The sequence below is a fragment of the Sturnus vulgaris genome, chromosome 21 (genome assembly GCF_052056855.1).
Source record: "Sturnus vulgaris isolate bStuVul1 chromosome 21, bStuVul1.hap1, whole genome shotgun sequence".
Classification (NCBI taxonomy): domain Eukaryota; kingdom Metazoa; phylum Chordata; class Aves; order Passeriformes; family Sturnidae; genus Sturnus; species Sturnus vulgaris.
The window spans coordinates 1,163,639-1,176,924 of record NC_142263.1 but is presented as its reverse complement, the minus strand read 5'-3'; the positions used below and the strand labels follow the sequence as shown (position 1 = coordinate 1,176,924).

The 13,286-nt window shown below is 57.2% G+C and overlaps 1 protein-coding gene across 1 annotated transcript; it reads left to right on the top strand.

The window, feature by feature from the left end:
• The first annotated feature begins 4,237 nt into the window (after positions 1-4,237).
• CUEDC1 (CUE domain containing 1) lies at positions 4,238-11,132 on the top strand. The gene is made up of 10 exons (XM_014881224.2): positions 4,238-4,707; positions 5,173-5,300; positions 6,086-6,203; positions 7,531-7,714; positions 8,270-8,353; positions 9,131-9,220; positions 9,670-9,763; positions 9,893-9,951; positions 10,257-10,327; positions 10,535-11,132. The coding sequence occupies exons 1-9, from the start codon at positions 4,417-4,419 to the stop codon at positions 10,322-10,324; spliced, it is 1,116 nt and encodes a 371-aa protein (XP_014736710.1). The 5' UTR covers positions 4,238-4,416; the 3' UTR covers positions 10,325-10,327; positions 10,535-11,132.
• Positions 11,133-13,286: the final 2,154 nt, after the last annotated feature.

Below are 13,286 nucleotides of genomic sequence, written 5' to 3'. Positions count from 1 at the left end.
TTTCCCAGGCTGTGGGCCCAGGAGGGGTGCACAGCATCCCCTGAGGCAGAGAGGAAGGTGACAAGGGGATTTAGGAGAGACTGGTAGGGGCCCATCCTGCACATCCTTGGCATGTTTGGTGGTAGAGAATAGCATAATTTCTGTTCCTGATCATTTACTTTTCATCCCAGTTTCAGTCCTATTATAGTCACACCTGCAGCTGCTGAGCAGTCACATTCCCAGACTTCTTGTTCCCACATTGAGCAATCCCTTTGCAGGGGCCTGGCTGCTGCAGAACTCAGCACATCTGCTCTGGACAGAGCCATTATTTCTAGTTCAACATCCTTGAGTTTTGAGATTTCTTCCAAGAGTCTTCCCTCCAGGAACTGGAGGAGCTGTCAGCCCTTTTCTCCAAATAATCCTGTGCATGGAAATGCTTCTGCACGTCTGTTCTGCATCCCCAGCTGAGGCACCACAGGCCTGGGCTTGCAGCCACCACGGGATGAGTGCCCTGAGGGCTGGGGGGACCCAGCACTCGGTGGTGTCACCCCCATCCTGGCTGCAGAGGGGGGTCCCAGCTCCGGCGTGTTTTCAGGGGTGACCCATAAACCCGGCGTGGCAGTAGCAGGGGAGAAGGGGCTGGGCAGTGTTTGAGCAATCCCATCTGCTGTCTGAGCCGCAGCAGACACTGGGGAAGGGAATATTCTCGTTTGCATTCCATGCCAAGGCTCTTCCCTGAGCAGAGAGGGCTGTGAGTGATCAGCCCCAGTGCTGTTCCAGCTGCTGGCTCCTCCGTGTTCCTCACGGAGCTGAGCAACTGCTGCTTCCAGCACCACATTCCTGGTCTGACCAGCCCCTGGGATTATCCAGCTGCTCTTCCTGGGCAGCTGAGGGCCAGCAGCCTCCACTTCACACTGTGCCTGCTCCAGAGCTTCCCCTCGGGCCCCCTCCATGGGAAGAGCCCATTTTTGGGAAGTTCTGAGTGCCTGCTGCTGGGGCTGGGTGAGAGCAGCCATGCCCAGGCAGGATGCTGGGGGCACAGCAGGATGTTCCTCTCAGGAACCTGACTGAGCTGTTCTCCTGGCTCTGGTCTCGTCCTTGGCTCTGGCAAGGGTGGCTCTGAATTGTGGAAGTCACTGGCAGCTTGGGTGGGAGAAGAGCAGAGTGAACCCCCGGGCTAGCAGGGGGGGAGCTGCCCCCCAGTGCCAGCTTGTGTTTGGTTGTATTTTATGGTTTTGAGTGGTGAGCTGAGGACAGGGCTGTACCAAAGGTGTGCCAGTGCCTGAGCACAGTGTGCAGTGAGACAGCTGTTGTGCAGGTGTGTGGCAAAGTGTCCTTTGCTGTCCTGGCTGGGCAGTGACACCAAAACACAGCATTTTCAGTGCCAGCCTTCAGTCCCAGCGTGTTGAGGTGCTTGGATAGAAACTGGTGTGGATGTGGCATTGTGGCAGCCCTTCCTAACCCAGAACTGGCTAACCCAGCCTGGCACTGAGATGTCACCTGGCACTTTCTCCATGGCACAGGACAGTGTCAGGACAGCCACCACTGCTGGATGCTGAGGAGGCTCAGCCAGGGCGAGCCAGGACCAGGCAGTGCCAGGACAGGAGGATTTATCCTGTGCTGCCAGGGCAGGGGGGGCACAGGGGCAGTGCCAGCCACACCAGTGTCCCTGCTCTCTGCGACCTGTGGGATGGGGACACGCAGAGCAGGAGCTTGCAAAGCCTTTAAGCTCCTCCTGTGATGGGCAGAAGGGTGAAGGATTATGGGCTGCAGTCACACATCAGTTTCTTCTTTCCTTCTCGGGAAATCCGAAGGATTTTGCTTTTCCTGGCATCTTCCCTTCTCACTGACATCGCAGAAATAAAGGCCAGGAAGATGCTGAACCCCTTCCCCAGCGGGGTCCTGCTGCCCTCCCCACTGCCCACCTGAACACTCTGCTGCACACGCAGGAATTGGGGAAGATACAGATACCTGTGGATCTCTTAAATCAACTCCTGCCAACAGGGCCACTTGCTTTTCCTTGGATTTTAACTCATGCTGATGTAGTGATTTGCATTTCTTTGGATTAGCAGCAGGACTTTGAAAAATAGATTTAAAAGCCTTTAGGGCATGTCAACTACCCTGGTCTGTGCCCTGCCAGCCCCGAATTCCTGGAGTGTATCCTCAGGGCAGGGAAGGTCCCAAAACATTCCCTTGGGACTGTTTGAAGCCAGATGTGCAGCAGAGCCTTTCTGGTGTAAAATATCTTGTCCCCATCCCTAATTTTGTTCATCTTCTGACCAGAAGATTTCCATGGCTCAGCACTTGCAGGGAGCTGTCCCAGACTCTGATGTGGTGCTGACTAACACCTCCCCAGAGTTGGTGCTGCAATAGGAGCCCAGAGGGCTGGCAGGGGCATTGCCAGTGCCTGGCACAGCCCTGGACCCTCATGGTTACAGGGAAGCCTTTAAATACACACTCAAATGTCAAATGCTGGGAGACAAAGATTCCCCAGGCACGGGTGCTTTGGTTACTTTATGAAGATCTGGGGATTTCCAGCCTGGTTTTGGGGAGTTATTTTGCTATTTGAGGTTAATGGGCTGGCACAGCATTGCTGAGCTAATGGTTCTCCACAGAAACTCTCATCTCCATCCGTGGATTGTATGTGTGTGTATCCAGTATAAACTGTGTTCCCGTGGGTGTCCAGGCTCGTTCCCCATTCTTTTAGAGTAGCCAAATCTTGTAAGGAGGTGTGTAGCCTGTGAATGTGTTACAACTCAATTTAATACGTGACTAAACCAGCCATGCAATATTGCAATTAAAGTATAATTCCAGAGGTGTGAACAATGCGGGCTCTTTGCTGGGAATGAGTCAGGGGAGCGGAGGAGGAACTGAGCAGCAGTGTTTTATTAATTGACTCCAGCGGATTTATTTGTCCTCAGTGAATAGAGCCGGGCAGAGCTGTCGGAATTGTTCCTGCTCTGCTCGCACAGCGCTGCTCCTGCCAAGCTGATCCTGGGGACTCCGAATTACTGGGATGGAGACAGTTCCTGGCTGAGTGACCAGTTAAATGGATATTATTAGTGAGCAGGAGCGAGCTGGGGGGCTCCTGATGCTGTTTGGAAATGGCCCCTTGTGCCTGACAGTAATTGTCCTGCTGCTTTTCCCTGGGTTCCTGTCCTGCCTGGGAGCAAATTCCACAGGAAGGTGGCAATGGATGCCCCCTGGGCACTGTGCTCAGCCCCGGGTGGGTGCTGGTGTAAGCACAGGGCTACTGTTGTGGTGCATCCAAATGCAAATGCTTCCAGGATTACAAAAAAGCCAGGGAAGGAGAGCAGAGCGTGCCTGGAGCAGGAATCATCCCCGTGATTCCTCTGGTACTGAGCCAGAGCAGCGCTGTCCCTGGGGATGAAGGTAGAGCAGTGTGGCAAAAAGTGAATTCTCCCCGAGTTCCCACTGAGTTCCCCAAGTGCTGCAGGTGTGTTTCTTTCTCAGCAGCCTCTAGAAGCTCCTGGGACCCCCTCGGAGCAGCTCAGGGCTATGGGCTGGCACAGGGGCCGAGCACTGGGGACATGGCTGTCACACACGGTCCTGCTGGGCAGGGGAGAGCCCAGGTGACCTTCAGAGGTGACTGCTCCTCTTAATGGCTTGGAATCTGATTATACTATTTCGCTAAGAAATGTGCTTGGCACGTTCTTCTGCGTTAAATACCATTTAGGGACAGTTATCCTGAACTCTCTGCCTGCCGCTTAGGAAAAAGCCTTTGAAAATGATATTATGGATCAAAAGTGTTCCTGGGGTAATTCCGTTTCAAACAGTGGAGTTAATCCAGAACTGAATTTGGCCCTGCATTTTCAAACGAGGAGCGGTAGCTGTATAATCTGTTTATGGTTTTAAAGTGAATGTTAATCTTGGATTTGGTGGCTTTTCCAAAGGGTCGATTTGCAGTGCTGCAGAGCATTTTAGCCCCCTGCTCTGACACTCCCTGAGCCGACTCCATGTTTTATTTTAAAGAGTGATTTTACTGTGTTTATAAATACATGTCAAACCTGGAAACGTTCAATCTGGGCAGCCCTCAGCAGTGGAAGTAATGCCATTTTTCTTGCCTTGCATTTTGTTGGTACAGCTCCTGGCACGGCACATCCACCGGGCCCGCTGCAGGGATGGCTCAGTCCCACCTGGATGCCGTGGGATGGGTGGAATGGAACCTGACACGGGGAGGGGAGTGCTGTGCCACGGGTGGCTTTGTCCCCCGGGGTGACTTTGTCCCGTGTCCCCTCCGCAGGTGGGAGGATGCAGCCGCGCGCCGGGGGCTGAGGCGCGGGACCCTCGCCGCCCACCCATGGTCCCGGCTGGCAGCCGGGGCAGCCCCCCGTGAGGAGGGGCACGGGCACAGCGCCGAGCCCCCGCAGCAGCAGCAGCAGCAGCAGCAGCAGCAGCAGCAGCAGCAGCCCCACCATGACGAGCCTCTTCCGCCGGAGCAGCAGCAACGGCGGCTCCCGCGGCGGCTCCTCCGCCCAGGAGCTCAACAACAGCCGCCCCGCCAGGCAGGTGCGGCGCCTGGAGTTCAACCAGGCCATGGAGGACTTCAAGACCATGTTCCCCAACATGGACTACGACATCATCGAGTGTGTCTTGAGAGCCAACAACGGCGCCGTGGACGCCACCATCGACCAGCTCCTGCAGATGAACCTGGACGGCAGCGGCTGCGACGACAGCTCGGACTCGGAGGACAGCATCCCCCCCGAGGTAACCTGCCCGGGGGTCTCCTCCTGCCTTCACCTCAGTCTCATCCTGCCTCCCTCCTGCCTGGGCACGGTGCTACTCAACTGCTCTGCAGGCTGGCAGAGGTTTGAGTGCCCGGATCAGCTGGGCTGCTGCACCAAAGATTGTCTTGGGCAGCGCTTTAGGCTGAAGGCAAGTGCTGTCCCCTCTCTCCCTTGCCCCAAAACCCAGCAGAGACCCTTCTGCTGCTGTCAGAGAGGCTCCCCGGGGCTGTGTGCACCCAAGGAGAGGCTCACCCACCCTCTTCCCTTGAAGGCAGTACCTCCAAACTTCACCAAAACCCCCCTGGGTGCAGGAGGTCCTGTGCCAGCAGGTTTCCCCATCCTCTCTGCAGCATCATTCAACCCGGGCCATCCCTGTTTTGCTGCTGCACGTGGAGCCCTGGCTCACTGAGGAGCATTTCCTTCACCCCATCCTCTCACCCTGCAGATCTTGGAGCGGACCCTGGAGCCAGACAGCTCGGATGAGGAGCCCCCTCCTGTGTATTCCCCTCCTGCCTACGAGAGCCAGGCACTGGGCAGCCGCTACCCCCGTGCCCCACCCACCCCTCCACCCAGGTGAGCCCCAGCCCCACACAGCTCCTGCTCCTGGGGCACCCTGGGCTCAGGCTGGCCCTGGCACAGCCGGCTGGCCCTGTTCCTTATAGGGTCGAGTGAGACAAAGCCAAGGGAGATGAATGAAGCTCACAGCTGGCTCAGAAATCCCTGGGAGGGTTTAAAACACGAACAGCTGAGGGGCCGGAAAGCTGCTCTGGCAGCAGCGTGTGGAATGGCAAAAATCAGCTCCTGGGGGTGGGGAGTGCTCGCCTCTGCTGGAAAACACCAGGTGCTGGGCAGCCGGGCCCCGTGCTGGCTCCTCACCCCACACCTCGGCTGGCTCTCACCTGCTCCCTGGAAGCACTGCTCTGCCTGTAGGTGTGGGGCTGTGGGACAGCAAGGGTGAGTCCTGGGCACCTCTGTGCCAGCTCCTGCCCCCTGTGCAGGCTGGGTGTGTCATCTGTTGAGAGATGTTTGTCAGCTTTATGGGCAAACCCCTGCAGTGCTGGGGCTCCACCAGGCTGGTTTTTGGGAGTCTGAGTGAAACAGGGAGCAGAAATAAAACCCAGCATGCAGAGTTGCAGGGCAAGGCTTGAAATGCAGCTCCCAGAGATTCCAAACATTTTAGGAAAGCCTTTAACTCTCCAGAGCTGGTGCTAACGCTGCAGTTTCGGGGATGGGGTTTCATGGTTTCCAGCACTGCTGGTGGAGCTGGGCAGGCTCTGCTGTGCCAGGCCCTGTGCCACGCTGCCATGGCAGGTGTTGGTGGGTTTCTCCTCACCAAAGGAGGTGCGTTTGTCCTGCAGGACGGACGTGCCCGGCCCTGGCAGCACCGGCCACTACAGGAACTGGAACCCTCCGCTCCTGGGCAACCTCCCCGAGGATTTCCTGCGCATCCTGCCCCAGCAGACAGCCAGCACACAGGTGAGCACACCAGCCAGCACACAGGTGAGCACACCAGCCAGCACACAGGTGAGCACGACAGCCAGCACACCCCTTCCAGCCCATGGAGCACCATCCCAGTCCTCAGCCACCCTGAGCTTGAAGCATCAGCACGCTGGAAGCATCTGGGTACCAGGTGTGGGCTAAAACAAAAGTTTTGTCCTGTTCAAGAGACTGAAGTGGGCAAGGTGTGAATGAGCTCTCAGCAAAGCTTTGATATTTTTCCTGCCATTATCCCAGTGATTAGTGCCAGAAATGCCACTTACCATAAGCTCCTAATATTTTCAATTCTTTGAAAGTCTTGGCTGCTGCTCTGGTGAGGACCTGTAATGCTCCTAAGGAGAGTGCCAGTGCACTTGAGTGCTGCTGCAGTGGAATTTGGGTGGGAAACCTAGTGCAAGCCAGAGGATTTGCCCCTGTGAAATCAGGGTCCATGTGTGCTCTCTGATTGTTTTAAGCCACAAGATTTGGGTGCCAGCAGCAGGGCAGGCAATGGGCAGCATTTTATGGGGAATAAGCAGCCCTAACACGTGCTGGGCACGCCACAATTTGGGGCCTCTCTCATCCCTTTGCTAACACAGGAACCCCTAAATGGATCCAGCATCCTCCTGGCATGGTGAGGGACTGGGAGGGCTGCAGGCACTCTGCTCCTCCCTCCCATTTAATCTCCAAAGGCAGCCCGCCACGTTTTCATGAATGATTGCCCTGCAAGTTGAGCTTCACGGGCTCTATTACCTTTCTGGGAATAGGAGTGTGCCAATTCATTTGGGCTCAGGGGGAGGAGAGGAGCAGCTGCCCTTTTCTTCCCCCAGTAATTGTGTGCTTTTGCTTTTTATGGCTCTCTGGGAGCAGCTACAAATCAGATAAATATTGTAGGCAGGGATGAGGCTGTGCTGCTCCCCAGGTGTGAGGTGTGACGTGCCTTGTGCAGGGATGTTTGTCATCAGGACTCTGCTCTCTAGAGATGGGAGAGAGCCCCTTCTCGTGCCTCCACACCAGGTTCTGCTATGCCACAACCCCGTGGTTTAAAGTTAAAAATCTGTGCCAGCCTGTGCTCTGCAAAAGGACTCCAAAAGGTTCCCGTGTGGGATGTCCATCCCCTCTGCCCTGTCCCCGTTCCCAAAGGGGCAGTGATGTCCTGTCCCCCTTTGTCCCCACTTTTGCCCTGGGCTGTTGGATAGAGGAGGGAGGGACCGGGGTAGAGGAGGAGGGGAGTAACAGAGGGTCAAAAGGCCGGGCTGAGCCCGAGGTGCTGCTGCAGGGACCCCCGAGAGCAGCACCCAGGCTGTGGCACGTTTTCCTCCCGCAGGGCTCGCACGGCTGCCGGCAGCCCGTGCCACGGGGGCTGGGCCCGCGGGGCCAGGGCTCCCTGGAGCAGGAGCGGCGCTGGAAGCAGTACCTGGAGGATGAGCGCATCGCCCTCTTCCTGCAGAACGAGGAGTTCATGAAGGAGCTCCAGAGGAACCGGGATTTCCTTCTCGCCCTGGAGAGAGGTGAAAAGGGCCTGCAGAAACTTCTGCTTTCTGGGTGTGTGCCCTGCTGTGACACTGGCTGCTGGCAGCCTTGCCCTGCCTGTGGGATCAGGGCTTGTGCCAGAACAGAGCCAGTACAGGATGTGGACAGGCTGTGGGCTGCTGGTCTGAGCTGACCCTGGTGGGCTGCTCCCTGGACTCCTGCTCTCCTCCCCCTGCCCACTCCTCTGCAGCATCTCTGGCAGAATCCATAACAAGGAGCTTTGGAAATGCCCTCTGAGCCCTCCCCAGCCACGTCCCTGGTGCTTTGCAGGGTCCTGGCAGCACTGTCACTGCAGGTGGCAGGAAAACCACGGGTGTGCTCGTCGTGTGCTTGTGGTGCTGGGCAGTTCCTCTGCCGCTGCAGGCTCCCATCCAAGTGCTTGTGGTCACTGTGCTGAAGCGAAGCCCCAGCTCCCTCCCTTGCCACCAGCCTGTCCCTCAGCAGCCACAGGGCTGTGAGGGGAGAGGGGAGCAGAGCCATGTGCTCTGCCTTGAGGCTCTGATCGAGCGGGCACTGTGCTTTTTGTTTTTCAGATCGATTGAAATATGAGTCAAAAAAATCCAAGTCGACCAGCGTTGCTGTCAGCAACGACTTTGGTTTCTCCTCCGTATTATCAGGTAACTTCCAAGACACGTGTGAGCATTGTCTCTCCACAGCAGGATCCCCCACAGCCCCTGCATTCCCATCCCTCTGCCCAGCTGCCTCCAGAGTGTCTGTGGAGGGAGGAAACTGGCTGATCCTTCCCTGCTGGTGGGAGAGGAGCTGGTGGGTCATGGGGATGGGTGCTCCTGCCCTCCCCACGTGGAGGTGTTCCTGCATCCTTCTTCCATCCATCCCTGCCCTCCTGTGCCTGGGCTGGAGCAGAGGATTGTGCCTGGAGGCATAATGACTGTTCCCTGGTAATCCTGATTAACCTCGGAGCAGAGCAGCTGCCCAGAGTCAGAATTAGAGCTGGTGTCTGTCAATGGCTCTGTGCAGGGCTGGGTGAGCCTGGGCAGCCTGGCAGGGCTCCAGCTGGGCTTGCAAACCTGGCAAACAGGGACATGGCTCTTTGGGGGTGGTCTCTGCTTCCTTGACCAAGCTGGGCTTGCCCCTGATCCACTGGATAGCACGATCCAATACCCAGAGCACAGTCAGAGCCTGGGGGAATTTGGGGCTGCTGACCCTGGAGGGAGGTGCTGGTGCTGGGACTGAGCATAGTGAGGGTGTTCTGCCAGCCCCCTGCTCTGGGATTGTGGTTACCCACCCAGAGCCAGCCCCACGTGCCAGCACCCTCATCCCACCTGCTTCTACCCAGCTGTGCCCTTCGCTGGTGCTGGAATTGGGTTGTGGAAAGTGTTTTGTCCCCCTCTCAGCAGACCCACAGTCGCAGTGAGCAGATGTTTGCCTTGCAGGTGACGTGGCTCCCTCTGTCACCAGCGAGGCCGGCGGGGCCGTGTCCGACGATGCCTTATTCCGAGACAAACTCAAACACATGGGGAAATGTGAGTGCTGTGCAGGCTCCAGCCTGGCAGGGCGGGAGGGGAGCTGGGAGCGGGGTGGGCAGGGCGAGATGGCACCTGGCACTCTCCCAAACTCAACGTTTCTCTGAGAAGGCACAGCCTGCTTTTCCCACCACCGACTGGACCAAGGTCCTTGGGCAGCCTCAGCTGGGCTGCAGGCACTGGGGACACTGGGAGGGGTGGGTCAGTCTGGGTAAGGAAGGTCGTGAACATCCCAGCAAAAGGGTAAAACATCAGCACCTCCCACCAGGGACCAAGGTGTCCCTGTCTCCCTCTCTGAGTCTGGCAAACCCAGGGTTTGCCACAAACCACAGAGTGTCGGGGTGTGGGTGGCTCTCACACCCCTGGCCCTGCCCCTCTCCTTCCCACTGCCCATGGCAGCTTTGGGAAGGGTTTTTGGGTGAGACCCTCACCCAGCTCCTTCCTTCCAGCCACACGCAAGAAGCTGTTCGAACTCGCCAGAGCCTTCTCCGAGAAGACGAAGATGAGGAAATCAAAAAGAAAACACTTGTTGAAGCATCAGGTGTATCCTGAAAAGGGCTGTGGGGCAGGGGGGGCCCTCACTTGGGTGCTCCTGGGAGCTTCCCAAGGGCTGGGAAGGGTGACTGGTGCCATCCTGGCCCCACAGCTGGTTTTCCTTAGCGGAGGGCACAGGATGGGGACAGCGGCTTCCACAGCAAATCTTCTCGATGACGTGGAAGGACATGCATATGGTAAGGAATGCTGTGCCAGGCTGTGCTGGGTGTGCTGTTCTTGGCATGGCCGTGGTGCCTGGCTCAGGTGTGAACGCCTGGCAGAAATACTCCTGTGGGCCAAAAACCTCCATCCAGTGTTCTCAGGTGTGTTGTGGTAGCAGCTCCCCAGGTCCTACTGGAAATTCTCTCTCTGAGCAAGGAAACCCTGCCCTGGGGAAAGCTGGGCTGCCTCCCCCTGGGGCTCCTCCCCAGAGCTGGGACCGTGGTGCAGCAGTGCCCAGGTGTGGAGGTGGCTACAGCCCCCACCTGCCTCTGCCTTTCAGATGAAGATTTCCAAGCACGGCGGCAGCAGCTCCGGGAGGAGGAGGAGACGCCGAAGGAAGGGCAGTAAACGGTGAGAGGCACCTGGGGATGGATGATCACTTCGGTGTGAATGGCCCAGCCTGGCTGGAGGAGGGGCCACGTTCTTTAGGCTGGGTCCAGAGTGTGCCTGGGTGGGGACAAGCCCCATCAATGGCCAAGGGTGCCATGGCTGGGGCAGCCCTGGCTGCTGGCACTGTGAGGCTGAGCTCTTCTCTTCTCCCCCTTCCCCTCCCTGCAGGTCCCAGAATTGGGGTTTCTTGCTGGCACAGGACGTGCACGAGGCTTCATCAGGAGATGGCTGAAAGAGGAAAAACCCACCCAACAAATCACCCAGATTTTGGCTGTTCCCCCTCTGCTGCTGTACTCCTCTGAAGTACAAGTATCGAAGTGAGGCACAATGTTTTCTTACCAGTGGTTTGAAAACAACTTTTCCTATCCAGCAAATCAGCCAAAAAGGAAAAAAAAAAGGAAAAAAAAAAAGGCGGGCAGCTGCTGCGAGCAGAGCCAGCCGGCTCAGGCTGAGGAGGAGCAGCCCTGCCTGAGGAAGGAGGAATGAAATCAGTGGTACTAACGAGGATCCATTCACACGTGGGGTCTGCCTGGCTGGAGCACTCCTGAACATATCTGTAGTGGTCTGATGTAACTTCACTCTGCACACACCGGGACAAAAACCACGTGAGAAAGGGAAGCTAACAGCTGTTGTCTATTATTGCTAGGAGTAATGAGCAGAGATTCAGATCAGGTAATAGTCAAATAATATAAATTGTTTATAAAGGAAAGGCCTTCTTTTCCTAGGCGTTTCACTTTGAATTAAACCTTTGCCTTCGGCATTGCTACAACTGCCTTGAAGTTGGGAAGCTTTGTGCTGCTGCAGGGCAGCACCAAGGGCTGGATTTCACACCAGTTTAACCCTCACTGATGGAGCAGGACACATCCCACCGGGTGTGGGGTGCTTGGGGGTGGTCCTGGAGTCTGCGAGCTCCAGGGATGCCCCCGCTGTAGGTAAGAGGCAAAGCCCAAGCCAGGGGTTGGCAGGGCTGGTGGAAGTGTTCTCACCACAGAGATTTTGTACCAGGGCTTGGGGGCACTGCTGGGTTTGGTGCTGGGCAGGAGCAGAGCCCCTTCCTCGTGCCCACAGCGCCGGAATCCTGCAGCTCTCGGGGATGCTGTCAGGCTAAAAATAATGACACAAACAAATTCCTTCGCTGTGGAAGTAACGAGTGACGAGCGTAAAGTCAGAATTCGCTCCTGCCAGCACATTTTCTTCTCTATCGGCACAACGCTCCCTGCCAAATGCAGGAGGTGGCTCTAGACGTGCCTGTTTCACTTTGGCTCCCGCCAACCAGCACAAATGTTGCAGGATTGGAGCTGTGAAGGCGGCAGACGCAGGAGCCCCAGCCATCAAACACTCACGCAACTGTTTTCCCTGCCTCTCCACAGCAGGGTTTGGTAACAAAAGTCCCCCTTGCAGGCGCTGGCTCCCGGCAGGCTCCTCTTCAATCCCAACGGAGCCCGTGTGCCTTTGAAGTGGACGCCAAGATTTCCTCCCCCGCCAGCTCTGCAGCTGCTGCACCTGTTGAGCGCTGCTGTCGTCCCCTCCAGCCCTGCTGGGGATCGGGGGCATCCCGTGAGCTTCACTTTCTCCTGGTTCCTGGCCAGGGCCAGGGCTGCTTCCAGGTGTCTGGGGCTGCAGGCTCTGGCTGATGTCTCCATAGCACAAAGCTCTCCTGCAGCACCAGCGCTCAGACAAGTCCTTGGGTGCCAGGGCAGGATGCAGTGGGCTGGGAGCACCCTGGGGTGCCAGCAAGCTTTGGGTTCCTAAAATCAAAGCAGCAGGATTCCCACCCAGCCCATACCAGTTTTGGTGTCCTCTCCTTTGCTTTTGAAGGATTGAAGAGCATGTCCTGAGTGGTGGCAGCACAGTGACAGGTTAGGGACACCCCAAGCCACGCTGGCTGTGCCACGCCATGGCAGCACCCCTGCTCCTGGTGGTGTGCACAACTGTCAGGAGGTGCTGCAAGGGCACAGGATGCCCCAGGCTGCCCTGCCCTGCCCAGGGTAGGATGTGGGTCTGGAGGAGCACCTGGCTCAGGGAGCAGGGGTCTAAGAGTGAATCAGGGAACAGAAAATCCTTTAGTCCCTGGGTAGGGCTTCCATTCTGAGAGTGCTGAAGAGAAGGAGGCGCTGCTTCCCTGCCCTGTGCTGGCCCTGGGGGCCATAGGAGGCTGCTGTTACTCCTTCCCAGTCCAAAGCAGCTCTGCATATTTGGAAGAAAATCAAACTTGGAAGTGGATCAGCTTGTCACCATTCCAGCACCTCTTGGCTACCAAGGGCTTCGGTGCCAGCAAAGTTTCCATGAGCACAGGAAGCACCAAGGGGTGGGAAGGGAATTCTGCTCTCCCAGAGCACGAGGTGCTGGCAGGAGGGCTGGGCTGGCTCCTGCAGGGTTTGGGGGTGGGCTGGGTCGTGCCATGGCTGCAGGGATGGGTTGAGCTTTCCTGGGGAGGCTGGCACAGGGCCACGGGTCAGTCCTGCTGCACTGCTGGCCTCAGCAGCATCCAGGGCAAAGGGGAGACAGTGTCCCTCTTCTCAGGCTGCTCCTTAAGTGACATGTCACCTCTGTAACCCAGCCAAGCTGTGCTGGTGGAGCAGTCCTGGCCCAGGGGCTGTGAGCTGGGAGGGGACAGGTGGGTGCCAGTGCTCAGCCCTGCTGGGGGTCCTGTACTGGAAGCACCGTGGCCACCCAGGCCTGGCACAGGGCCCTGGGCATGGCTGGGCCACCATCACCACCCAACAAGTTGCCCTTAAACATCCCAGGCCAGGCACAGCCTCTGGGTGATGTCACTCTCTAGCAGTGTCAAAATATCTTGGAGGCACAAAGCATCATTTTAATGGAGATGGGGAGGGGTTGTTTCTGTGTCCTGTAAAAAACAAAAAGTCAGGTCTGAGGAGTGGAAAGGCCACAAACCCGCCTTGGGAGCCAAAATGCA

Coding starts and splice junctions, on each gene's coding strand:
- CUEDC1 (XM_014881224.2), top strand. CDS start 4,417: ATGACGAGCCTCTTCCGCCGGAGCAGCAGCAACGGCGGCTCCCGCGGC. Junction 4,708..5,172: donor AGGACAGCATCCCCCCCGAG/GTAACCTGCCCG, acceptor CTCACCCTGCAG/ATCTTGGAGCGGACCCTGGA. Junction 9,764..9,892: donor CACTTGTTGAAGCATCAGGT/GTATCCTGAAAA, acceptor CGGAGGGCACAG/GATGGGGACAGCGGCTTCCA.